The 26,586-nt window shown below is 35.4% G+C and overlaps 1 protein-coding gene across 10 annotated transcripts in view; it reads left to right on the plus strand.

Annotated features, from left to right (window-relative positions):
- Positions 1–26,586, plus strand: part of PHKA2 (phosphorylase kinase regulatory subunit alpha 2) — a 90,223-nt gene that overhangs the window by 25,549 nt on the left and 38,088 nt on the right. For all 10 annotated transcript variants that reach the window (XR_014492558.1, XR_014492559.1, XR_014492560.1 and 7 more), the window contains exons 11-26: positions 200–322; positions 1,323–1,418; positions 1,984–2,091; positions 2,560–2,638; positions 4,920–5,054; positions 6,667–6,776; positions 8,593–8,737; positions 10,718–10,796; positions 11,400–11,566; positions 13,528–13,701; positions 17,050–17,138; positions 18,148–18,281; positions 20,411–20,567; positions 21,885–21,964; positions 23,356–23,434; positions 23,549–23,678. Coding sequence is in view for 3 of the 10 variants with exons in the window: in XM_083362920.1 (XP_083219046.1) it covers positions 200–322; positions 1,323–1,418; positions 1,984–2,091; positions 2,560–2,638; positions 4,920–5,054; positions 6,667–6,776; positions 8,593–8,737; positions 10,718–10,796; positions 11,400–11,566; positions 13,528–13,701; positions 17,050–17,138; positions 18,148–18,281; positions 20,411–20,567; positions 21,885–21,964; positions 23,356–23,434; positions 23,549–23,678 (1,885 nt within the window). In the remaining 7 variants the exon portion in view is untranslated. The remainder of the gene's footprint in view (positions 1–199; positions 323–1,322; positions 1,419–1,983; positions 2,092–2,559; positions 2,639–4,919; positions 5,055–6,666; positions 6,777–8,592; positions 8,738–10,717; positions 10,797–11,399; positions 11,567–13,527; positions 13,702–17,049; positions 17,139–18,147; positions 18,282–20,410; positions 20,568–21,884; positions 21,965–23,355; positions 23,435–23,548; positions 23,679–26,586) is intronic.

Here is a 26,586-nt window from a genome sequence, read left to right on the forward strand (position 1 = left end):
AAAGCCTCCAGAATTCTCAGTTTCTTGGTGTTTTTAAAAGGCTTGATTACTTTACATATAAATGTCGGGTGAAAATTTCATCAGGCAAAACTCCTTAGGACCTTGGAGGTCGATAGGATGTTAATTTTAATAGTGGCAGAATGTTTTCTGCAATAAAGTGAAATGGTAACAATAAACTATGCAATTAATGTATTTCTAGGATCCAAACAGATTACATTATGATCCTGCTGAACTCAAGTTATTTGAGAACATAGAATGTGAATGGCCTGTATTCTGGGCATATTTTTTAATTGATGGAGTGTTCAATAATGACAGAATTCAGGTAGGTAAAATAAAACTTTTTGGATCATTTTTTTCTGGATGAAAGGATAGTGGAAGGATGGGCTCTAAAGTGCATGCGCACGCACACACACAGACAGACATACACCATTTTTCCCCAAACACCTGCAGCGAGGCCAGGCCTGGTCTCTATACGCTGGAAAAGAGTTGATTTAGGTCAGACATGTCAAACACAAGGCCCGGGGGCCAGATATGGCCCACGAAGTGGTTTTATGTGGCCCACAAAGCCATCCTGGAAACAGTGAGGGAACGGCCCCCAATGCCTTGGCCCTGGCCCAGAGACCCTCCTTCTGCCAGAGACCCTCAGATCTGTCCCACTCCTGCCCAGGCCCCCATAGCCACCCTTGATGCAAACGATGTAGAGCTGGCCATGCCCACCCAGTAGGCCACACCCACTCTAGCCACGCTCACCCAGTAGGCCACGCCCACCCTGGCCATACCCACCTGACCCCTTGAGGGCAACCGCAATGCTGATGTGGCCCTCAATGAAATTGACACCCCTGATTTAGGTGGTCTAATCTAAAAAAAAAATCAAAGAGAAATCCCCTGTAAGTGAAAAAATCTTAACACATCAGGTGGCAGAAACCTCAGTCTCAACTCTTGCACTGAGTTTCTAAATGCAGCAAGCATAAATGTCACCTTTCTCTTACTCTAAAGTGCTTTTTACCTGGTTGCAAAGCCAGGCCCTTTGCTCTCTTAAATTTGTTCTCTGGCTCAACATTGGTGAGGACTTATAAAGCCAAAGCAATCTTTGTTGACAACAACACGTCAACATTCTCACTATTAGAATTTGTTCAGGAGAATAAGGTTGTTTCTGTACTGTTTAGTTTTTTTCCCCCTTTTATTTGAACATAGTTCTTTATTTATTGGATTATATGTCTGACTATCTCACCACTTTCTTTTCCTTTTGTTCACTTTGTGTTTTTTTTTGCCTCCTAGAAATAGGAGCCTGCATGGTAAAAGTCTTATTTTGTATTTACTAGGTGCAGGAATACAGAGAAGCTTTGGAAGGGATCCTTATTAGAAAAAAGAATGGAATTCTTCTGATGCCAGAACTGTATGCAGTTCCTTCAGATAAGGTCTTCCTCCCAAATTGCCTTAATCTGTAAATAATTCACTTATGACGTAAAATGCTCTTCCTTGATTTGTAGATAGATTACTGTTTACATAATCTCTCTATAAATCTGATCCAAATTTACCTAGTGAATTTTTGTGGATATAACAGAGATGAAGCTCCACTGCAGTTTGTGGCTTCTAATAATTTTGCTATCAAAATAAGTGTTTCTTCTCCCATACTGAATTTGAGACTGAATATCATATGCTCTCTATAAAATTGGGGAAAAAAATCTGTGGATAAATTAACATTTCCATAGATGGGCTAGTGTATTTTACACCTTATACCAAATAACTTTTATATGTTGTTTCTTTGTTCATTTATTGCAAGCAAAGATTATAGTCTTGAAGAATATTTTAAAAGTACTTGTCAATAGAGGGTTTGCTGTAAGCATACTCTAAACCTGCTTGTAATTGCCAAATAAACTCTTGCTAAAAGAGAAAAAGCTTTCTAGATTTTATTCACTAAGCATCTACAAGTTGTGAATAAATTCATATGAATCAGTGTTCATTCACTGTTTGGTTTTCCAGGTGAGTGAAGAGTATGAAAATCCTCACACAGTGGATCGTGTTCCAGCTGGGAAACTTCCTCATCTTTGGGGCCAGTCATTATATATTCTTTCTGCCCTCCTAGCAGAGGTACGTCCTCTTTTATACAATTTGTGTGGTGGTGTGGTTTTTTTTTGTAAAGATTCTTTTTATTCTATGTCTTTTCCAATACTTTTTTCCCTTTTGTCCTTACCTTTTCTTAGGCATGTCTTCAAGTGAGCCAAAATGGCAGGCATGACCACCATTGGATATCCCACCCTTTTCTTCATACATAGAATGTTCACATATGCCATTTTGCCCCCCTTTGCCCCTCTCATTGCAGAGACCTCTGCTCCTTCAGCAGGCTAGAATATTTCTATAAGTTGGAATTGCTTGTTGAGGCCTTTTGAAAATAGACCAAAGGCCTTATCCATTAAGCTGAGAATTGTACATTTTTTACTGGACACCTGATATAGTTCTTAATGAATTTATATATTTCTGAAATTCCCATGCTAGTTGTTAAAGAACATTATTATCACCACTGAAATCTGCCTCATTTCTTCCTTTCTTTCATTTTAGGGATTTTTGGCTGTGGGTGAGATTGATCCATTGAATAGAAGGTTTTCAACAGCTTTTAAGCCTGATGTGGTTGTTCAAGGTTGGTGATGATGCATGTGAAATTTTTAACTCTGTAGAGAAAAGTGGAGAAGGAAATGAAATAATGTAATAGAAGGCTGTCACTTCTACTCGTGAGGTGTTATATGTATAGAAGGGTAGCGGCAACTAACAAGACATGTCACTAAATCTCAGGTTGTTGCTGAGACAAGTGCTGCTGCAGTTCAGCTATCAAAATGTGTGACACTTTCCTAATTATCACACTCCCTGTATCTTTTGATTCCTCATGGCATCCACACATCGAGTTCTTAATTGTTCCTTTTAGTAGATATTTCACAGCATTGTGAATACAGGTATTTCTCAACTTATGACCACAGTTGAGCCCAAAATTTCTGTTGTTAAGTGAGACATTTAAGTGAATTTTGCCCTATTTTATGACCTTTCTTGCCACAGTTGTTAAGTGAACCAGTGCAGTTGATAAGTCAGTAACCTGATTGTTAAGTGAATCTGGCTGCTCCATTGACTTTGCTTATCAGAAGGTTGGAAAAGGTGATCACATGATCCAGGATGCGGCAACGGTCATAATTATCAACCAGTTGCCAAGCATCTGAATTTTGATCATATGATCACGGGGATGTTGTAAAGGTTGTAACTGAAAAACAGTCATAAGTCACTTTTTTCAGTGCCATTATAACTTTGGTCACTAAATGAACTGTTGTAGGTCGAGGACTACCTGTAGTGTAAAAGATCATTATTCAGAATGATGTTGTATTTCTACACGTGCGTACTGTGTTATGTAGTCTAAACTGCTTTTGACATTGAAGCAAGGAAACTTGAGAAACCTGGATAAGCAGAACTTTTGGATACCATCACAATTTCTGTCACTCTTTTAAGGAAATTCATTTTTATCAAATACAAAAACATATTCTTAGAGTCATGGTCAACTTACTTTGATCATAGTTTAAAATATATTTTTAGCAATTTCATGTCACCTTGTTCCAAGAATCACTTCACTGTAACTCAAATGGTAGTTTAAGTCATCAGCAGAAATAAAGTTTGAAATGCTTTACTGTTTATTAAATTACACTGGGGTCAGAGGAGTTTCTTAGTACTAATTATGAAATTCAATCACATGTTGTACCTTCCCAAATCCCGGAGTCAGCAAATCCATATGTATAGCAATTAATCATAGTCATTAATAATATTTAAAATATAGGTTGAACCTAAGTTGTTCAGAAATGCCTATTATTTAGATCATTTTTACATATTGGGGAAAATATTTAGAAGTCTTTTTATACCATGCCTTTGCTTTACTGACTTTGTAAGAATTCTGGATTGAAGCTGCAGAGGAGGGAGGATAAGGACAAAAATGGGTATCAGTCTGATAAAAAATGGCCACTAGTTGTAACTAGTTCAGTTATAAAATGGCTTCACAAGGATTCAGGAAAAAGCGTTTCTTACCTTCTACAAGCTGCTGTTCATTAAAGTAATCAGATCTCTCACAGATTTAGACATGGGATTGAAAGAAGGTATTGCTCCTTTAAAAGTTATTATAATTTTTAATGAGTGAATGAGTGAACACCAGCAGCTTGTTTTCAGGCTTGTACAAAAGTCAGGAAAAAATCAGACTGTTTTGATGCATAGCAGAGTCAGGGTTATAGCACCAAGATATAGTCACAACCACTCAGTCACAACTTTTCCTATTTGTGTGTGGGTGCAGTGCCAACGCAAAGACAAAAAGAGCAGGGCTTCACTCAGTTGTGCAATGGAACTGCCATCTGGGGACTTTTTAAGCCCATTTCTTCAGAAGTTCCTATTGCATCATTTTTAATACCTAGGTATTCCAAAACTTTGGAAAAGGTGAAGTGCTGTTTAGAATTGTGCTTTGTGAAGCCCCTCTCCTTGAAACATTAAAGCAGCTGCATTCTTGGATGCTTACACAACTTTGCCAAAAGGTATCCCTCAGTGTCTGTGCCTGCAGGTGTCTAGTTGCACTGCTGGATGTGCTAGAAATGATGTTATCCGGGTATGCACATGCATGTGTAAAGAACCAGGGAATCTTTAAAGTAGCTAAAATACTGAGAAGAGGTGCTGTGCCTATTCTAATATGCTTTATAATAAGACCTTTTGGAATGCTTGGTACAAACCTAGTAAAGTGTCATTCTGATAGGCAATCATTTCCATTTATTTGTACTAGTCCAACACTAGTCTAGTGAAAAAGTCTTTTTTTTTACTGAAGATCCTCTTTGATTATGCTCTGTTCACAGAAAAATAAAAGTAATTGTCATCCTTGATTGTGGTTCTTCATTTTGTTTTCTGAATAGTAAACGTTCTAGCAGAAACAAATGAAATTAAGCAACTCTTACGACATCATGGAATTAATGTACAAAGCATTGCTGATCTGAGTCCCACCAGAGTGCAGCCATCTCGGATTCTGAGTAATCTTTATGCCAAGCTTGGTAGGTGCTATTAAAAAAACAACTGAGTAATTTTATTGGACTTTTCCAGCATTGCGCCACTGAGACATTTTTTAATAAATTTTAATGATTGTTTTTCAGTAAGCTATTTTAAAAAAATACTGACAGACAGTATTGGTTTATAAAGTTCAGTTTTTGATATAAGAAGCACAACTGCATGTTTTTAGGATTTCAGAACTGAATTGTACTCTTATATTAAAGGAATTATTGCATTACCTGTGATAACAAATGTGTTTATTTTGTATTGTTACAAAAAGCAAGATTCACCCATCTTGCTAAGCTATGATATGGTTTGTCTGATTTTGGATTGGCACCAATGGTGGGGAAGGGGTGGTCAAACAAGTTCCAGAATGACAAAAGAGGCAGTGTGGCATGGCAATGCAAGGCCCACCTCTTTTCTAGATGCATTGTGATGTCTCTTCTGATCCAATACCTGGATGTTGCTTTATTATTCTTACAAAAATAGCAACTTCTATGGCTTCTGCTGTTACATTGTATATTTAACAAACCATTAAAACATGCCATGGCTTAACACAAAAATGACCTTCCTGTAGGGTAGAAGTCAAGCACCCTTTTGTGGCCCCCAAGGCACTTTTGAAATGCATAGGGAAAACATTGTCAGACCGGTTTCTTTTCAGGATTGAAATGTAGTTAAGACACAGTTGGGTTGCCTTAACTTCTTAGCCCTTACAAAAAATTGTCTATTTTGCCCCAAACTGACTGGAAGTCTCCAATGTGCTTTTTCAAAGGGCAACTGGACTTTGTTTTTTCCTTGAGGAAGATGTTTTGCTTCTCATCCAAGAAGCTTTTGAATCTCCATAAACATACTGAGTGGTAGTTAACAGTTATATTGGAAGAGTTCCTTTTGAGTTGGGAAATATACACTAATTTTATTTCTAGTCCCCCCAGCAGGTGGCAGCATCTATGCCACCATGGTTGATTTAAAATGATGAACTGTTGGACTGATTAACATCTGCAGAAGAGACTACTAGGAAATTTGAGAAATATATCCTGGGTTGGACAAACTCTTCTATACTGTTGAGAAAACTGTGTTAGGAGTTAAACTCCAGGTGCCTTTATTATATAATCTCACAATTATTCTATACAGTTCAACACTAGGTAATCTCGAGTGGCAGTGTTCATTTCTGTTGACAATTTTGAGCAAGTTGGAGAAATTGTAACTCAGTGTTTCTCAATCTTCGCAACTTTAAGATGTGTGGATTTCAATTCCTAGAATTCGCTAGCCAACATGCTAGCATTTTGAGAGTTGGAGTTCAAACAAAGTTTCCAAGGTTGAAAAACAGTGTTGTAGCTTATGGTTTATGTGTGAACCAAGTCACTATTACTTATAAATAAACCACAATTAAACGATAGCTTAGCATCCATTTTTTCTAACACACCCTCAGCTGTGAAGGGTACAGCCAAACTTGCTTAAAGTACCAGAATATAGAGATGAAACATTTGAATTGCTTAACAATATATAATATACAGAGTCCATCTGTGACAGAGATAGGCAGTTCTAAGATGTGAATGTGATAAATACAAGTAGACACCAAATATTAGCTTTGGGATGTTTTTTGTTTGCTTCATTTAGGACGTAACAAGAACATGAAGTTGAGTGGGAGGCCTTATCGGCATATTGGTGTCCTGGGAACATCCAAATTATATATCATAAGAAACCAAATATTTACCTTTACCCCTCAGGTAATTTTGCAAATATCAACAAGAACATTGGCTCCTTCCTACTGCTCTATTCTACTTGCTTTTGGAACTGATATTACAAAGGTTGAACTGATAAAAATCTTTATTTAAGCTGTGTAGAGCTATGTAGAGGAGGACAAAGTAGAAGTACTGAGAAACTTTAACTTCCACTTATAGAATCCTAGTCTTGCCAGTGGCACAAACCTAAAAGGAATAATAAATTCATACTGTACTACATATGTTTTGTTGACTGCTCTTACTCGAAAATTACTCGAAGGTTTGTGCAAAAGGCTTGGAAGCATAGCAGTTCCTGGTAATCCTCCTTTCATTTGATGAATAACTTTAATTTTATTTATTAGTACTTATGGTATAATCTGGCCTGACAAGTGATTCTGGTTTGTGCATTAGGTATCAGGTTGTTATCACCATTAATTAGAAAAAAAAATGCCTGACCATAATTCTTTTACTTCTTTGCCAACTTCTAACGTATAACTAGAGCTTTGGTGGAGCAGTGGGCTAATGCCTCCTTAAGTAACACCAGCTGCCTGCAATTAGTGCAGGTTCGCGTCCCACCAGGCTCAAGGTTGACTCAGCCTTCCATCCTTCCAAGGTAGGTAAAATGAGGACCCAGATTGTTGGGGGCAATAAGCTGATTTTGTAATAATGCCGCTTGGGGGGGGGCTGAAAGCCCTAATAAGCAGGCATATACATAGAATGAAGGCTACTGCTAAGCTTGTAAGCCGCCCTGAGTCTTCGGAGAAGGGCGGGATATAAATGGGATTAAAATAAAAAAAATAACTGTGATATGCATTTTTTTTGATCATCTTAGAAATTTTATGAAGTGGTTTACATAAAAACAACTAATACAACCACCAGTAACACTAGGCTGAGACAGGTAATCCCACCAAGCTCAAGTAATGTGGGCATACTTCATGCAATCTTGTACCTTACTTCTGGCTTCTAAGTATCTAAAAATCATTATACTGAAATTCTGCAGCAAAATATTTGTATTTCAGGGCATTTTGGAGATTATTTTAAATTGAGAAGGTAATGGTTTGTATCATAGTTAACTCCTAGTTCCATTCCCAAAGTTCTTAAACCCTCATTCACAAGTAGATAGATAGATAAAACTTCAATAGGCACATTATTGGGGACATGAATGGAGTCCTCAACCGAGTCTCCCAGGGCAATGGTGATGTCACCGACTAATCCTTTCAACCTGAAAATGCCTTAGGTGCTTCCAACACGAATGTGAGCAACCCTCAAAACTAAACTGATAATTTTGGAATCATGCCTTCCAGTTTCCTGCATCCAGCCAGAAGTAGTGCACATGTATAGCTCAAATGTTTCTCTGTCCTAGCTTGAGATTTACCTAGAAGTAGGATGATTTTGAGGGATTCTGTTTCCAAATTTTAGTCCTTGTAAATTACTATTTACCTATAATCCAAATGTTGAACTTAAAGAATAACAGAGTTGGAAGGGAACTTGAAGGTCTTCTAATCCAATTATTGATCTTATTGTTGTGGTAACTAGTATCAAAAGCATTTTCAGGGAGAATTCCCTATAAAATTCAATGGACCAAGTGGGAAGTTAACAAATGTTGAATGCTTATAATTAGGCCATTGATGTTTAACTAAGCATCAGTCCCAGTGTGAATTGATGAAAGCTGTGATACAGACCTTACATATTATAGTCATATAAGTCTGATGCTAATATGTACTTTGTCCAGCAGTGTTGGGAGTAGTAATCCAACACATCTGGAAGACATCAGATTTGGGATTCCAACTCTAAATGCATAATACTTTGAATTTCCTCATAGTTTACAGATCAGCATCACTTCTACTTGGCTTTAGACAATCGGATGATTGTGGAGATGCTACGAACTGAGTTGGCTTATCTAACTTCCTGTTGGAGAATGACTGGAAGACCAATTCTTACTTTCCCAATCACCAGTACAATGCTTGGTCAGTAAGAAAACTTATTTGGTATTTTTATAAATGTTTAAGCTCATATAATATGGAATATTAGCATTTTGATTTCAAGCAATGTTCCCTACTTGGTACCAACATGAAGACACAAAGTAACAAATTAGTATCTTTGGAAATATTGGTTTACTATTGAAAATAAATTCGATTTTGTTATAGGTTGCTGTTAGCCTGGCTTTCTTAAGAAGAAACAGTTTAAAATAATAGAATTCACAGAAATAAAATACTCATTGCAAATCATTTAGGATAGTCCTGTGTAAAGTGACTTATTGTCAACTTGGACAGGGAAAACGATTTTCTTCATCCAAGCAAAGAGTCAATATGATTTGCTTCAATAAAGCCCTTTTGTTGCCTTAAAATATTCTCTTCTCTCTTACCTCTGACACTGGAAAAGTTAGAAAAAGTGTTTGCACATTTACTGATTTCACACCATAACCTTGGATTTCAACAAAGTTAGAAGCTGAAGGTTTTCTCAGATGCATCGGCTGTTGTGTGCTAGAGGAAAATGTAGGAAGAGATGCTGATCTCTTAGCATGTCCTTTAGTGTTCTCCAGCAGTGTTCATCAAAGCCAGATGAGGCTTCTATGTGGGTGATGTGCATGTGCAAAAACCTCCTTTGGTTTTCCCAAGGAGACTTCTGCAATTCTTTGAAGGGTGCTTTGTTTTAACAAAGATAACAGGACAAAGATATTTCTTTCACAGCTTGATCTCCTTATTCCTAAGAACAAAGGGAAATGATATTGCTTTAGTTTACAGCCCCTGTTCAGCATCTTTGGCATTTGGGAAAGGCAGTATATTTCACAAGATAATTTAGTACAAGCTATGTAAAGAAGTATTTATCTTTTAAATCATCTACTAGTTATTTTCATTGGGTGGCTTCTTGTTCCAGTATTATGAATGATATAGAAAAATGTCACCATTTTCTTATAATGCATAATTTTATAATATCTCCTTAAAAGAATCTTTTCTCTAAACTAAGCTGTTGCATCCTTTCCTTATACTGTATATCGGATCCCTGATTATCTTGTTTGCCTTCTGCACCTTTTCCATTTCCACAATATTCCTTTTGATAACTAGAAACATATTATTGGATGTGTGATGGCACCATTTCCAATTAACACATTTTATTAAAAGTCATAAGCTTTTGTGAGCTGTATGTCAGATTAAAAAAAGGGTATGACTGACTGATGAGAACATAAGTTTGAAATGATCATTTCAGCCTCCCTAAAATTCTTTATTAGCAATTTGAATAATTTACAGAAATAATGAGCTGTCATAAGTTGTGACTATATCCTGTGGATAGCCTTAAGTTAGGCCAAAATAGGAAAGAAAGAGTTAATTAGCAAGGCATATTCAAATGACTTGACAAATATTTAACACGTATACACACACACACACACACACATATACATACATACATACACACACACACACACTATATATATATATATATATACATACACACACACACACACTATATATATATTATCAGTTGATTTTTTTTAGCCCTTTTTGAATGACACCAGCATGGTTTTTGCCTTCTTTAAAGCACACTGTGTAAATGATTTTATCAAACTATCTGAGGTGAACCCAAGACTCGTTTCTTGGTTGGATATGCAGTATAGAATTTGAATAATTTTTGCAGTGAGTTATGAAATACATGACAGTCCCTCCTCCCACTCTTGGGAAAAGACATAATCCAATTGAACTCAAGATTTCGGCCCTAATGCTTAATATCTATGTAATATGTCTCTGTATGGTGAATAAAATTGCCTACACGTGCTGTGTTGCTGCTTTTTCTTCATCTGTGAAGGGAAGATCAGAATGATAGACAATCTAGGTTAGATATTGCTTAAGCCAAAACTTTTCATACTGGATTTTCTTTTTAAGTGAATCATTAAAAATATTTTTCCAAAATATATGTAAGTATGTGTTGGTTGGTTTGTTTATTTATTTTAGTGGATGATGGGACTGATATTGATCCTGCAATTCTTGCCACCATAAGAAAGCTTGGAGATGGATATTTTGGAGGAGCAAGGTGAGCATTGATGTGCATTACAAATAACCAAGAGAGTTCCTTTTTCCTATTTTTGATTATTGGGTAAAACTTTTCTGCCTAATGTTTTTTTCTGATTGGATGTTACTGTACAATTTGTATAAATGCTGGATTGTTTGTATTTACATTTGCTACTTTAGTATTCAGTATATTTTAAAATATTTTTCAGTTCCAGAAATTCAGTATAAAAGGGGTTAATGAATAAATTAGGCTGCAGGTTTATAGGAAGTTTGGAAGTATAAGGTAATGCAAGGAGACAAATTAGATGACTCTGCAGAGTGTAAAAAGAAGATGCGATGATAATGGGCATCTTTATTTCCTGAGCGCCTGGCTATGGAACAATATATCTTAATATGGTTGCTTATCCATCATGATTCAAATACTTGTGAAAAAAAACATTTATTTATCAATTGTTGAACAGTGTGGTACTTGTGAATTTCTTTTCAACAGTATGCATATATGTATATATTTGTGTGCCTGCGTGTATCTGTGTGCTTGTATGTGTGCATAGATATTTTGTGTGTGTGTGTGTGTGTGTGTGTGTAACAAATATGTATTCTTCCTCTTCAATCTGTTCTTTTCCAGAGTGAAGTTGGGCAAACTTTCGGACTTTCTGACCACTTCATTCTATACAAACCTAAGCTTCTTGGATCCTGATTGTGACAGCAAGCTGTTTGATGATCAAAGTGAAGACTACTCTAGCCCTGAAAGTGGCTATGAGTTAGAAGATTATGCAGACTTTTGTAATAAAGGTAATGATGTCTTTTCATTTCATTTGAGCAGTATATCCATGTACAGAAATTGCAAATAGTAACCAAGAGCAATTTTGGCCACAGTTGATAAACATGCCCTTTCTGGATATGTAGCCACAGTAATCATGCCTTAATGAGTATTATGGCATGTTCTACAATTGAGATGAGTGGATGAGTGTTCAGGAGCTATAGTAAGTACAAAATGCATACACTGGATTTTTTTTGATGTGAGTTTGTTGGCTATATTATGTTAATAAACTTGTCAATTCATTTCTAACTATAATTATATAGGTAGAATTATAACTTATAAATCCTCAAATGGTTTGGAGAGAGATAATATCCCTAAATGCCCCCCCCCTTCATCTCTCAAATGAATCTGTAATCAAGAGCTACTTGAAAGGATCAAGAAAGGCTTTATTAGCAGAAAGATGGACAAAGTTCTCTCTAGGATATATCAGTGGAGGAATTTTTCTGAGGAAATCAGAGAGGTTCTTTCATTTAATTTTAAAAGAGGAGTTAAAACTGAATTATGCTATAATTACCTCAATTTTTTTTTCTATTTTAAAATATGTTTTTTTTGTTTAATTTTTTTCAAGCTTTGTTAAAAATTTAAATTAAGTCCATGGCAGGCCAAATGGAAATGATTTGATAGATAATATTAATAAAGAGCAAAAAACTAAAATATATATATATCAGAAAATACATTTCAGCAAGTACACTTGTGTGGTTTGTTAAAAGTTGATTAAGTTCTTTAACTGCAGAGGGACCAGATGTCTGGATATTCTAAAAAGGAATTTGGGCCTTCATGTATAACAGAATAGTTGAAGAGGCTACCTATTTATGAAAAACTGAGGCTGGAAAAGTTATAATAATATAAAAATCTTAAATATTGAGAGTATGCACAGTCACTAATTTTAACATCTTACATGTGTATTCGTAGAGTCTGAAGATTTATTTATTTATTTTGGATTTCATAGTTTGTTACGAAGTGAGATAAAGGAAACCCTGGTTACCCAAAGTCTGAAAATTATGGATATCAAAGGTTAAATTAGAATATTGATGAGAAATTAAAAATTGAGTAAAAATTAATAACAGGATATGGATTGTTTATGAAGATTGGATGTAATTAAGATATGTATAAGCTAAAAAAATTATTGATAAATGTAATAATGATGTTTTTATTGAGTTGATATAATTAGAAATGTATTAGCTTGAATATGAGAATGTAAGGGAAAAAGAGAAGAAATATCTGATGTTGTAACCTGAGATTTGTAGTAAAGATTTTGTTATTGAAAACTATTGACTAACCAGTCACCATGTTGCTTTTTAAATACTCAAATGTAAAATTAATAAAATACTAAAAAAGAAAAGAAAATAAGAATTAGATGATGTAAGATGGTGAGAAATAGAATATATTCAAATAGATAAAGACGTGTATCCTGAATATTAGACTTTGTGATGAATTGTCATAAAGGGAACTTGGGTTACTTAAAACTTGGAAATTATAAATATTAAATGTTAAATTTAAATATTAATGGGAAACTAAAAATTGTGAAAAACTAATTAGGACATACATTGTCTATAAAGATTGAACGTTAAAATAACCAGGATATGTATAATTACTGATAAATGTAAGAATGTTATTTTTATTTAATTGGTATAATAAGAATCGTATTAGTTTAAACATGAGACAGTAAATACTAAGAGGGGGAAAGAGAGGAAATATCTGATGTGGTAGTTTGAGACTTGTACTAAAGATACTTGTATGTCATTGAATTATCGATTAACTAAGCTGCCACTTAAATGTAAAATTAAAAAATCAACAAAACATTAAAAAAATAAGAAATTTTGGGCTCAGTTCTGGTCGTAAGTCGAAGACTTATATGACAAAATATAAAGTTAATTGGGTGGAAGCATAAATGCTTTACTTCAAACAGCTTTTTTAAAATGTTTTTTGACAGAAAGCCAGGATGAATTGGACCAGTACATAAACAATATATTACAGAGTACTGCTCTGAAATCATACTTGCCTCCACTCACAAAAGGCACAGGCTCATCCTACGTGTTCAGTGCTGCTCATTCTACTAGAGAAATACTATCAATCATGGCCAAGGCTAAGGGACTGGATGTTCCAAGTAAGTTTTTATAACACTTTAAATTTATGTCATTTAACAGATGGAATGCCTGTAAATGCTGTCAGCTTGCTTCTGCAAAAATCTGTCATCTCACGTGAAATAAACTTATTTTAGTAAGATTACAACACTTTTTCCAAAAAACTAAGGCTTTATTTTTTTATTTTTTTTAATCCCATTTATATCCCGCCCTTCTCTGAAGACTCAGGGCGGCTTACAATCTAAAGCACAAATCAATGTACTTAGCAATAGCCTTCATTCTATGTATATGCCTGCTTATTAGGGCTTTCGCCCCCCCCAAGCGGAATTATTACAAAGTCAGCTTATTGCCCCCAACATATAGTTAATAGAACAGACACTATCATGGTACATGCCTATTGGGAAATTTGCCCAGTTGGTCATAAATTGTTAAAAAAAAGTATATTGTAAGTACAGATAGAAATAAGAATCCAACATTTGGAGAATACTGTATTGATTGATGAATAGAGCAGGCTGTGAATCATGTTATTTTAAGCAACAAAATACATTGTGATAAAGGTGGAGGAAGAAAAGTTTCAACTAATTAAAAAGTCAAAAATATTTCCTCTGATTATTTTGGCTAGAGACAGAGATTTCCTGGTTAGGTAAGTTATTTATGAAGTGCTAAAATTTAAAAGTAAAGGGAAAATCAGGACAAAATTGAGTGCAAACTATAACAATTCTTGGTTCAGTATTTGGGAAATTATATGGCTCTATTAGCACACAAAACTGCCATGATTTACCACTATGAGAAAGCCCCAAAATGAGCCTCTAGGCTTGACCACCCCTTCCGTTTCCTATTCTCTTTAGCAGTTTTTCATTCCAGATTCCCTGAATCTGTTTTGCCTTGAGGAGAGAATGTTAATTATAATACAATTTCGGTAATTCAACATGTAAAATTTTAAAAAAGTACATTGGTTTAGAATTTGTGATGAACTACAGTTTCTGGTCTGGATAACATGGTATGTTAGAATCTGTGACAGTAAAGTAAGCACATAAAAGTCCTAACCAAATCAGGACAAGAAGCAATGGATGGAAACTAATCAAGGTGAGAAGCAACCTAGAACTAAAGAGAAACTTCCTGACAGTTAGAACAATTAACCAATGGAACAACCTGCCTCCAGAAGCGGTGAATGCTCCAGCATTGGAAGTTTTTAAGAAGAGACTGGACAGCCATTTGTCTGTAATGGTATAAGGTTTCCTGCCTGAGCAGGGGATTGGACTAAATGACCTCCAAGGTCCCTTCCAACTTTATTATTATTATTATTATTATTATTATTATTATTATTATTATTATTATTATTATTATTGATTGTTGCACAGTCAGCGAGATGTTCAGACTGGATTTGGCATTTTTGTCTACCTATCAAGTCCTTACCAAGGACCTGGGATAGGCAGATGTGGATGTTTGATGGTATTATAGATATCGTCACAGGATGGAAGCAGTTCCTAGTAAGGTCGCCTTTTGCAATTGACTAATGGCAAATTTGTCAATGCCAATGGTGTTCAAGTGGTGCTCCAGTTGTTTGCACCCAAGGCACTTATTACTATTGATACTACCCTTGCTTGCCTTTGCCACAGTCTTTCTATTTCTATTTGTAGGTCTTTGTATTTTGTTATCTTCTCCAGTTCTTTCTTGTCTATTCTGCTGTCTCCAGGCATTGCCACATCCACTGTCCAGACTTTTTTGTCTTTCTTATCGACAATTGTTAAGTCTGGGGTATTATGTTGCAGGTGCTTGTCTGTTTGAATTCTGAAGTCCCAGAGCAGTTTAACTTTATCATTTTCTATGACTTTCTCTATTTTATAATCCCACCAGTTCTTGCTTACAGGCAAATGATATTTCTTGCAGATCTTCCAATGCACCATTGTTGTTACTTTGTCATGCCGCTGCTTGTAGTCAGTCTGTGCGATCTTCTTGCAGCAGCTTACCAGGTGGTCCACTGTTTCTTCAGCTTCTTTGCATAGGTGGCACTTACTGTCTTCTCAATTTTGACTTTGTATGCATTTGTCCTTAAGGCTTGGTACACACAGAATTAGTCCCTCAGTCTCTTTCTTCAACTTTCCTGCTCTTAGCCATTGCCAGGTCTTGTTATTATCTGATTCCCCAGCTATTTTTTTCTTTTAATGTACTAGCCATGTAGTGCTTTGTATTCCCATGCCTCTATTCTGTTCTTCATTTGGTCTTTCTTGTAGGCCAGTTTGGTCTCTCCAGTAGTCAGTAAGCCTTCCTGATATACTAATTTCAGTGCATCTTCATCATTGTCCTTCAGATAATCTTCCAAAGCCATTTTTTCTTCTTCAACCATCTGATGTACTTGCAGCATTCCACGTCCACCTATTTGCCTTGGTTTGCCTCTGTCAATGTCACTGCATAGATGAAGGGCATGATTCATTGTCATTATTTTTCTGGTCTTCCTATCCATTGCTTTTAGTTCTGCTTGAGTCCAGTCCACTATTCCAGCTGTGTATCTAATGACTGGAATTGCCCAGGTCTTGATTGCCTTCACAGTATTTCCTCCATTGAGTTTGGACTTTAAGATCTTCTTCACTCTTTTGAAGTATTCACCTGTAATCTTTTTCTTGACTTCAGTGTGCTTGATGTTGTCAGCTTGAAGGATACCCAAGTATTTGTAGTAATCGTCTTCATCCAGACTCTTAATTTTATTTTTGTGGGGCATCTTGATTCCTTCAGTTTTCACTATTTTTCCTTGTTTGAGAGTAAGTGTGGCACATTTGTCCAAGCCAAACTCCATTGCAATATCTTGGATATATATACGGACAGTTATTGTTATTATTATTATTATTATTGTTGTTGTTGTTGTTCTTGTTCTTGTTATTATTATATCTGCATGTGCAACCTTGTACATTTTTATATCACATGGACATGAAATAATGTGGGCGTATGTAAAATTTCATACATTTAGGAATTAACATTTTGGCTATTATTAAATATGCTGATACTGGAATATTCTCATGTCAATATATCTTTCTGGATTTGAACACAAGTGTTAGCATTTTTTTTCTCTAGGTAGAAGAACATTGATAATAATCTAAATAGAAGTTACAGATTTGTATGACCAAACTTTGAATCATCCAGCCTTTTCTTTTTATGAAAATCTACTTTAGAAATGACAATATATTCTCCTCTTTCAACAAGGCAAACTATTCCATAACAAGCCAGCTTTCTTGTAAAAGATCTTTGGAGTTTGGTTAAATTCATTTGCTTATACTGTAACTGATCCTCAGTATCATTTATATTTTGATTTCCATCAACATTTGGATTTGTACAGTAGCAGATCTGTAAAATGGCTTTACATTATTTTTCCCCAGATGTTTCAATGTCCTTGCCTACAAAAGTTTTAAACACTCACCGGAAATCTCTGAACCTAGTTGACTCCCCTCATCCACAAGTGGAGCAAGTAAGAAGTTCTATTATTTCCTTTTGGAAAATATTATATTTACTAGTTATATAAATTACTGTAATTCATTTATCAAAGTCGAAGATGTACAATTGGAACAGAGGTAGACTTTCACACAGCAGCTATACATTTAAATTTAATGGCTTTAAGAAAGGATAGGAGGGGAAAATATCTGTTTGATAAACTACTTTATGTTTTGATTATATCCTTTTTCTCTGGCTCCACCCAGATGTGAGACCTAACCATATAAAAATAGTGAGACAGCCCTTGACCCCAAGCAGGAATCACTTTTGTTAGCTAGCTTTATGTGGCATTTGAGGGCCATTTTGTGAATGCATATGTAATGGATAGTAAGAATGGTCAGTCAGGATTTAATAATATGTTAAGAACTGCTATTTGATACCAGCTATTGGAATCTCTGGCAATAATATTGGAGGTTGTTAGAAATCAAATACAGACATACATCCTTTAAGTTGTACATCTCTGCTATTTTGGAGCTTATCTTTCACAACTTGTTATGTTCCTTTATGTCTTAATTGATTGCAACTTAATTGCCAATGTTATCTTCTGAAATCTAACTCTAGCCTTAGTTCCATAGCGTCAACATGGTATACCAAGTTTTCAGATACTTGTCAGTTATAACCCATGTTGTTTTTTCAATCAGTCAAAATATATGTATATTTTATAATTTGCAAGGGATTTTATCTTTTTTTTTTAAAAAAAGCACCAGGTCACAGTTGGTGTGACCTGATGCTTTTTAAATAAATAGAGATTAGTAGAGAAACATAGTAGATATCTGAGCATTATAGGAATGCTTATATACTGTATATTGCATTGCCTTGAGTGCACTCATGATGAATGTTCAACCATGTATCCTTATATGTCCTCCTTTTGACTTGTCATTTCATGTGTGTTGGGGGGGGTGTTAAATAATTTTTTATTTTATTTGGAAAATTAAGGTAAATTACATATTCCAAAAAAGTTTTTTGTATTTTGTTTTGATTAATAGGAATTTAAAACTGCTCTTCATTTGCCCAAGGATGCTCATGGTGATTTGGATTGTGAGAAATTAGTTGGGCAGCTAACAGAATGTCCTACTTTACATGACCAGGCAGATATATTATACATCTTATATCTAATAAAGTAAGTTTTTTTATGTTCTATGGACAGTTCTTAATTTATTTTTAAAAATGATATTCCAGAAAATGAAATATTCAGCTGTACTGATTTTTATGTGAGGTTGCCATTTGTTTCTATCCTGCTTAGTCTTATATTATAACCTTGTATTTCCTGGTCCCTGAAATTCTAATCTTGAAATTCCTGTTAGTATTGCTTATTTTACTTCCAGTTAATAATGCAGGTAGTCCTTGACTTATGACTGGTTGCCTCACAAAGTTACAATGGACCTCTCCAGAGCTACTTATGATCTGTTTTTGGAGTTACGATGGCTGCATAGACACCCACAATCGCATGATCACCTGTTGGGTGCTTGGCAACCAGTTCACCTTTACCTCCATTTCCAGTATCCCACAATCATGTGATCATGATTTGCAATGTTTTCATAAAATGCCCCTTAGCAAAAATGGGTTCACTTAACAACCGTGGCATTTACTTAACAACCATTGTAAAAAACTGTTGTAAATTTGGATCCAGTCTTGTGATGCCATGACTTACAATGCACTAATTTATGACTCTAATTCCAGGCTCAATAGTACCATACATTGAGGATTACCTGTGCCAATAAACTCATCTGACACATCATCTGGTTTTCACTTGGTATTCCATATTCATATTGTCAAATTATTATTTCATTATCAAGACAAACTGCCATTAGTGGAGCAGCTATTTGTTTTTACAAATTAAGCTTTAAAGGCTTAAAACTCTTCATGCAAAAGTCTTTTGAGCAAGCACAAAGAAAATGCATAAATGCTTGTTTAATTTTGAATCAGTAGAGATAGTCCTTATTTAGCAACTGCCTTGGATAGCAACTGTTTGCAAATACAGTGGTGATAAATAGTAATAAAAATCCCTTTTTGACCAATAAGCACACATCCACAGTAGCCGAAGCTTTCAGTGTGAAACTAAAACTATGTTCTGGTGGGAAGATTCTAATCAACTAATTAAGGTTACAGAGTGAGCTTGTTAACTTGCTCTTAGCACTTTTTAGGGATATGGTATAATACAGAAGAAAAACAACTCTGGAAAATATAGTTTGTTTAAGCAATCTCTCCACCCTGTGAGGCAAAACAAAAGGGGGGGAATGGATCAGGCACAGAACATTGTACAGGTACATCAACTTACAACCACAATTGAGCCCAAATTTTCTATTGCTAAGTGAGACAGTTGTCAAGTGAATTTTGCCCCATTTTACAACCTTTCTTGCCACAGTTAAGTGAATCATTTCAGTTGTGAAGTTAGTAATACAGTTGCTAAGTGAATCTGGCTTCCCTGTTGACTTTGCTTGTGAGATCACAAAAGGTGATCACAGGATCCAGAACATTGCAACCATGATAAATATGAGCCATTTGCCAAGAGTCTGAATTTTGATCATGTGACCATGAGAATCGGCAATGGTCATAAGTATGAAAATGGTCCTAAGTCACTTTTTTTTCATTGCCGTTGTCACTAAGTGAACTGTTGTAAATCGAGGACTACCTGTACAAGAGAACTTTATTTGAACACAGCAGCAACCAGTGATATCTCTCTCTCTCTCTCTCTCTCTCTCTCTCTCTCTCTCTCTCTCTCTCTCTCTCTGTGTGTGTGTGTGTGTGTGTGTGTATCTGTGTGTCTGTCTCTATCTCTCTCTGTCATGGGATTCACATATCAACTGTGTTGATGAGCATCCATTTTCCCAAAACCAATTCAGTAAACAAGGACTACCTGTAATTCTGTAACCTTCACTGAATTTTTAAGTTCTTAAATCAAGAACTGCTTTGAAGACTGGAACTTTTACTAACTTCTGGCAATTCAGTCAGGACTGATACACATACAACCCATGGCATGCATGTCCAACCCATGGCCCATGGGCTGCATGTGGCCCTGGACAGCTAGTAATGTGGCCTCACAAGATCATAATTTTTTAACATTATTATGTGATTTTTATACCTTAACTATATTATATATTTTATATGTGACGCAAGACAATTCCTTTTCACTCAGTGCAGTCCACACAAACCAAAAGGTTGGACACCCATGACTTACAATATCCACGTTCCCTTTTAAAAAAAATAAATAAGGATATATAACCACTATGATATTTTTTGTTTTGTAAGAGGTCTTGATTGGGAAACACATCTCTATGGCCAGTGCGGAGTCACAGTTCATTGCCTCCTCAATGAATTGTACAGCAAAGCAGGCGTAAACCAAGAATGGGGGCTCATCCGCTACATTTCTGGCATACTGAGAAAAAAAGTTGAAGTTCTGGCTGAGGTATGGATCAAATACATTGTTTCCATTTCAGTTTCTCTCAACTTTGAAGAGCATTTTATTTTTAAAAAAATTGCCCCTGTACCACGCATTCAAGCCTTACAGAGAATCCCTGTTCAAATGGCCAGAAGTAGTTATTTACCTGGGAAGATATTGGAAAAAATATCTAGAAACAAATAAAGTTATAACTAATAGCCAGCATGGGTTTGTTAAAAACAGTTCATGCCAAAGCAATCTTATTTCATTCCTTGACAGAGTGACTGTATTAGTAGACCAGTGAAATACTGTGGACATAGTATACTTAGACTTCAGCAAGGCATTTGACTAAGTAGACCACAACCTACTTCTTGGTGAAATAGAAAAATGTGGGATAGACAGCATCACCACCAGATAGATTTGTAACTGACTGACAAACTGTACTCAATGAATCATCCTTAACGGTACAACAGCTATATGGAGGAAAGTAAGCAGTGGGGTAGCACAAGGTTCTGTCTTAGGCTCAGTACTCCTCAATATCTTCATAAATGACTTAGATGAGGGAATAGAAGGGGAACTCATCAGTTTTGCAGATGACACGAAGCTGGCAGGAATAGCCAACACCCCAGAAGACAAGCTCAGGATCCAAAAAGATCTTGTGAGGCTTGAACAATGGGCCCTATCCAACAGCATATCATTTAATGTGGAGAAAAGCAAGATTTTACATCTGTATAAACAGGGGCATAGAATCAAAATCACATGAAGTATTAGTATTACTTTATAAATCCTTAGTAAGACCACACCTGGAATACTGCATCCAGTTTTGGTCACCACATTACAAAAAAGATGATGAGATTTTGGAAAAAGTGTGAAGTGCAAAGAACAGCAAATAAGATGATTAAGGTCCTGGAGACAAAAACTTGAAGAATGGTTGCAGGAATTGGCTATGGCCAGTCTAGAGAAAAAGAGGACTAAGGGTGACATGATAGCAGTATTATGAATAGCACTCTAAATGCTGCTTTATGTCAGCAGGTTCTATAATGCTTGCTTCTGACTTGCGAGGGAGCTGGCAAGCATGTTCTTCTGCATTCTTCTGCATCCAGTCTAACTGGATGAAGAACAAAACCCTTGCTACCTTTGCTGGACCTCCCTATGAAACATTGAGAGATAATCTTGTTGTGTTTTTCTATCTCAGATGCAAAGATAGAAGAATATGGACTTGGTCTTCATGTTGACATTAGTGATATGGAATGACTAAATCAATTTTTCAAAATTTAAGTCCAGTGCAATTGCTACTGCATATTTAATAACTTGAATCTTCTTTTTTCCTTTGTTGTGTGCCAGGCCTGTACAGATCTTTTATCCCACCAGAAACAACTTACAGTTGGCCTCCCACCTGAGCCCCGTGAAAAAACAATTATAGCGTATGTGAACCTCTCCATCTTAAACCAATGTCTTATTTTTCATACTTCTTGACAGCTACATTATAAGATTGTTTAGAAAGTATTTTAGTAGTAAAACTATTAATTTAGGAAACATGAGTCATGTCTGAGATCGTACAGGATTTTAGCCAGGTTGTTAAATATATAATAGCAAAAATGGTCCTTTTCATTAGCACTGTTGTGGCTTGATAGTCAGGAAAAGGTTGAAACAATGGAACCATTTTTTCCCCAACTACATGTAACTGAATAAAAAATAAATTCTAGAAAAGGAGGATTTTTCAATGTATTCTACAGTTTCAGATTTATTAACTGTCCTGGGATTCAGGAACAATTATGAGTTCAAAACAGGTGTTAGTCATTTGGTAGAGATAGGGAAAGATTTATTCTGCAAGTTTACTTTTCTCCAATCTTAGGCTGCATGAAGGCAGGCTTTCTTTTACAACTCATTTAGAGCAGGGCTTTTCAACCTTTTCACCCATTGTACCACCTTTAGGATATGGCAACATCCAAGTACCACCAGTTGCGTAGCAAGGTGTCAAAAACTTGATGATCCAAAAAAAGGAAAAAAGTGATGAAGTACAGGTAGTCCTCGACTTACAACAGTTAGCTTAGTGACTGTTCGAAGTTACAATGGCACTGAAAAAAGTACCCCCCAAGCCACAGCCGAGCAATACACCTGCCTGCCTGCCTGGCGGCACTGTTCCTCCTGTCCGAGGTTTTCATTGTTGTGAGCATTTCTGTTGAGGATTGGCAGCAGGGGTGGGGTGGGGTGTCTGGTTTTTATTCCTCCCCATCTGTTGGGTGGTTGCAGCAGATTTTGGTCACTTCACATGACCCTGGGAGACTATGACCATCATAAATATGAATCAGTTGCCAAGCATCTGAATCTAAATCACCTGGAGATGCTGCAACGTTCCAGCTGATCAGGGCTTCTTCTGGGCTCAGCAGAAGTGCCAGGATCAGTGCCAAGCTTTAGCTGGAGCCTGGCACTGATCCTGGTGCTTCCGCTGAGCCCTGACAGCCCTGCAGCTCCAGCCGTCTCTCTCTCAGGCTTGTCTGGTGCTGACACCAATTCAGCTCATTCCCCTCCCCCACTACCACTTTTCTAGGATGGTCGCGTACTACCTGCTAGGTGCCAATGTACCACAGGTGGTACCCGTACCACTGGTTGAAAAGCCCTGATTTAGAGGGCAAAAAAGATTAAAACCAAGCAACACAGCCTGCTAGACTTCTAGCCGTCTAATAAAAATTGCAGTCTGATAATTTGGGAGAGTAATTTATAAGGCTACGGTACTGAAAAGTCTTCTTGAAAAATAGCCATAGAGTTACTGACAGATTTTTGCTTATGCCTTTAATAAATTCAATTTCCATAGACCTTTGCCTCCTGAAAAACTGACCAAACTAATATATGAAGCCAGTGGTCAGGATATCAGTATTGCAGTCCTTACACAGGTAACATGAAAAAAAAAGCCTTGCTAATGTTTTTGAATAAATTATTTTATTATTGCCATTGTGTGGATAGAGATCTCTAAAATCAATTTCTCTTCTCTTCCCCAATCCTGGCAGGAAATTATAGTGTACCTGGCCATGTATGTCCGGTCACAACCTAGTCTCTTTGCAGAAATGCTCAGACTCCGCATTGGGCTCATTATTCAAGTGATGGCAACAGAACTTGCTCGCAGCTTGAATTGTTCAGGTAAGGCTACTTTCCTATTACTCTGGAATAAAAGAGGGGATTCTAAGTATATTTCAGAGGTGGATGACTAGAAGATTTGCATATAATAAGCATACTGAAAAAGATTATGGGTAAAGGCCAGTAGAAAGTATATTAAGGGAGTAATACACTCATAGGTAATACTTTATTTTATTTTTTTGCAATAAACCTTTTATTGTTTTATCAATGTATAAAATACAAAGAAAAATAAAAAAAGGAAATTAAGGGACGAAAAAAGGGAAAGAAAATATGAGGTACAAGGGAAGAAAGAAAAAGGCATTGACTTCCGACTCTTTTTAGCACAGTATAAGATAACATTACAACTCAACTTTTACTTTTACACATTAGTATATAACTAGCCATTTCTATAACAACAAATCTAATAGGCAAAACCAAAGTTAAAGTTTCATTTTTTTTATCAGAAGCACAAAATCCAGAAGTGATATCCAAATAAAAAGTATAAATATATCCTCTTCTTTGCATAGAACAACCAATTTAACCATTTCTGCTTTATCTTCTTTTCTGTTGAAATAATATGTATTTCTATTTGCACTTAATAATCTTTATAAACTATCACCATTTATATTAACAAAATTTATGGTATTTCAGATTATTTAACCTTAAAGGGAAAATATTTTTTCATCCACTTTTAAACGCTAAGCTTTTCTTTAAGAACATTTCTAAAATTAAAACATTCTAATGCATCTTTTTTAAAAAACGTGCTCTTAGCATACACATTTTAAAGTTTACTTTCAAACCAATAAAATTCCAACTACAATTAACTCATAAAATTTAGGACACTCCTTCTAAGTTACCCTCATAGAATAATTTTTCTTCTTGTATACATCCTTTTTAAAGGTCTAGATTTTTCTTTAAGCTAATATATCTTTTTCTTTAACTTTCTCTTAATATATTTTCAAATACACTTTCAATAATATTTTACAAACTTTAGGAATTACTTAAGCCTTACATATGAAGAAAAATACATTTTCAAACTTTAGATTAAGACTTTCAATTATAAATATCAAACCGATGGAAATCCATCCTAATTCTAACTGACTCATTAAGTTTAAGTCACTCCTTCCAGTTTGTCTTCATGGGATAAAATCTTTTTCTTCTCTGGAATATTTGTCAAGTAGTTATAAGCTTCTGTTTTTCTCAAGGATTTCTCAACCTTGTTAATATCTACAAGGAAAGGATCCTTTTAAAACTTGTCCTTTTAAAACATGCAAATTTTCTTGGAGCTCTTCTTTCAATTGTGTTGGGAATCTTCTATTTAGCCATCACAATAAAAACTGGTGTCAGGTTTATATTCCAAAATTACAGTTGACTCCTCTGCATTGTCAGCTACTTGTGAAATTGCCTCAGTGGCTTGGTGATTTTCTACACATATTTGCATCTCTGAAGTAGTTTGAATAGTCTTTTTAAAATCCTTGGAACATAGCTGATCAATAAACTGATATATCTTATTTAAAGATTTTTCAAATACATCTCTAATAATTTGCTCCTCCATTTTCTTTACTCCTTCTTTAGTCAAAGAGTAGCTTTTTTGTAAGTCATTTAAGAATTGCTGACCAATCATGAATCATAAAAATTGGAAAGTTTTAGTTTCAGTCATCCACAGCAGACCAAGCTACAAATTACTAAAAAGAATAAACTAAAACCCAACTTTCTGCCCTTATATTTCCTCATCAATTTTTTAAAAAGATAATTCACATTTCCTTATTTTACCTTGTCTAAGCAGCCTAAGCAGTTGTTTAACAAGAAGAAATCCCCAAAATGGCACAGATCTTCAAAAAGGAATCTTTTAGCTTAATAAAGATTAATAGTCCTTAAAAATTAAGAAATGAAATGTACAACATACTGTCTGTTTGAAAAATAAATCCCAAAACTGTTGCTTCTTCAACCACAAACTGATTGCAGCCCTACATCCCCCCCCTCATCTTTCAGCACACAAGCTACTTTGAAACACAGCTCCTGAAGCTACTTGCAGACCTGTTGCTTTATTGGAGGCTCTTGAGGGATAATTCTAGGACTCTCCTTAACTCAGGAGAGTCATATAAACTAAAGGAATGCTAGTTCCTTCTGTTAATAGTTGAAGCAGCTACATTCCTGGGAAAATCCCCTCAGGGATCTATTCAGTTGGCCATCTTCTCTTTTTTATTTTTGTTAACCTACACTATTAAGGTGATGTATTTTAACTTTTAATTTCCCTGTAAACCGCCCTGAGTCCTATGGGAATAGGGCGGTATATAAATTTAAATAATAAATAAATAAAATAAATAATTGACAAGATATTTTTTGGGATCCCTTGATACTGCCTGTTCTTGCCTTGTGAGCATGTGACCCAATGGTGATTACAGTCAGAATCAATTTCCCCTGTTAATTTTCTCTTTTCCTTCAAAGAATATAATTTCAAGCAACTTATAAAATCTGACATTTCTATTGCTAGGATTTATATTTGCCTTTATAGAGGAGTAATTTATTTTAATCGGGGGTTTTTTAATTGCACAGGGTTAGTTTAATCTTTTTTAAATTGGTTTTTAACTTTTGTATTGCTGGTCTTTTAACTCCCTGTAAACCGCCGTGAGTCCTCAGGGAAAGGGCAGTATATAAATGTAATAAAATAAATAAATAAATAAATATTTTTCTGAGCAAATAAATAAATGACCTATTATAACCTGGAGCACAGATATATAATGGCTAGAGTTATAATAGTGTAATTATCTTAGTGTAATTATTATCTTAGTGTTATTATTATTATCTTAGTGTTATCTTGGTGTAATTATTACATAGATTAAAAACAATCCAGTAATTATATAATAACTGTTATAGAACTTAAAGTCTTTCATCCGTATAATATGGCTTCTTTTTCAATATCAGGATGAGT

Source organism: Vipera ursinii (genome assembly GCF_947247035.1).
Source record: "Vipera ursinii genome assembly, chromosome: 4".
Lineage (NCBI taxonomy): Eukaryota > Metazoa > Chordata > Lepidosauria > Squamata > Viperidae > Vipera > Vipera ursinii.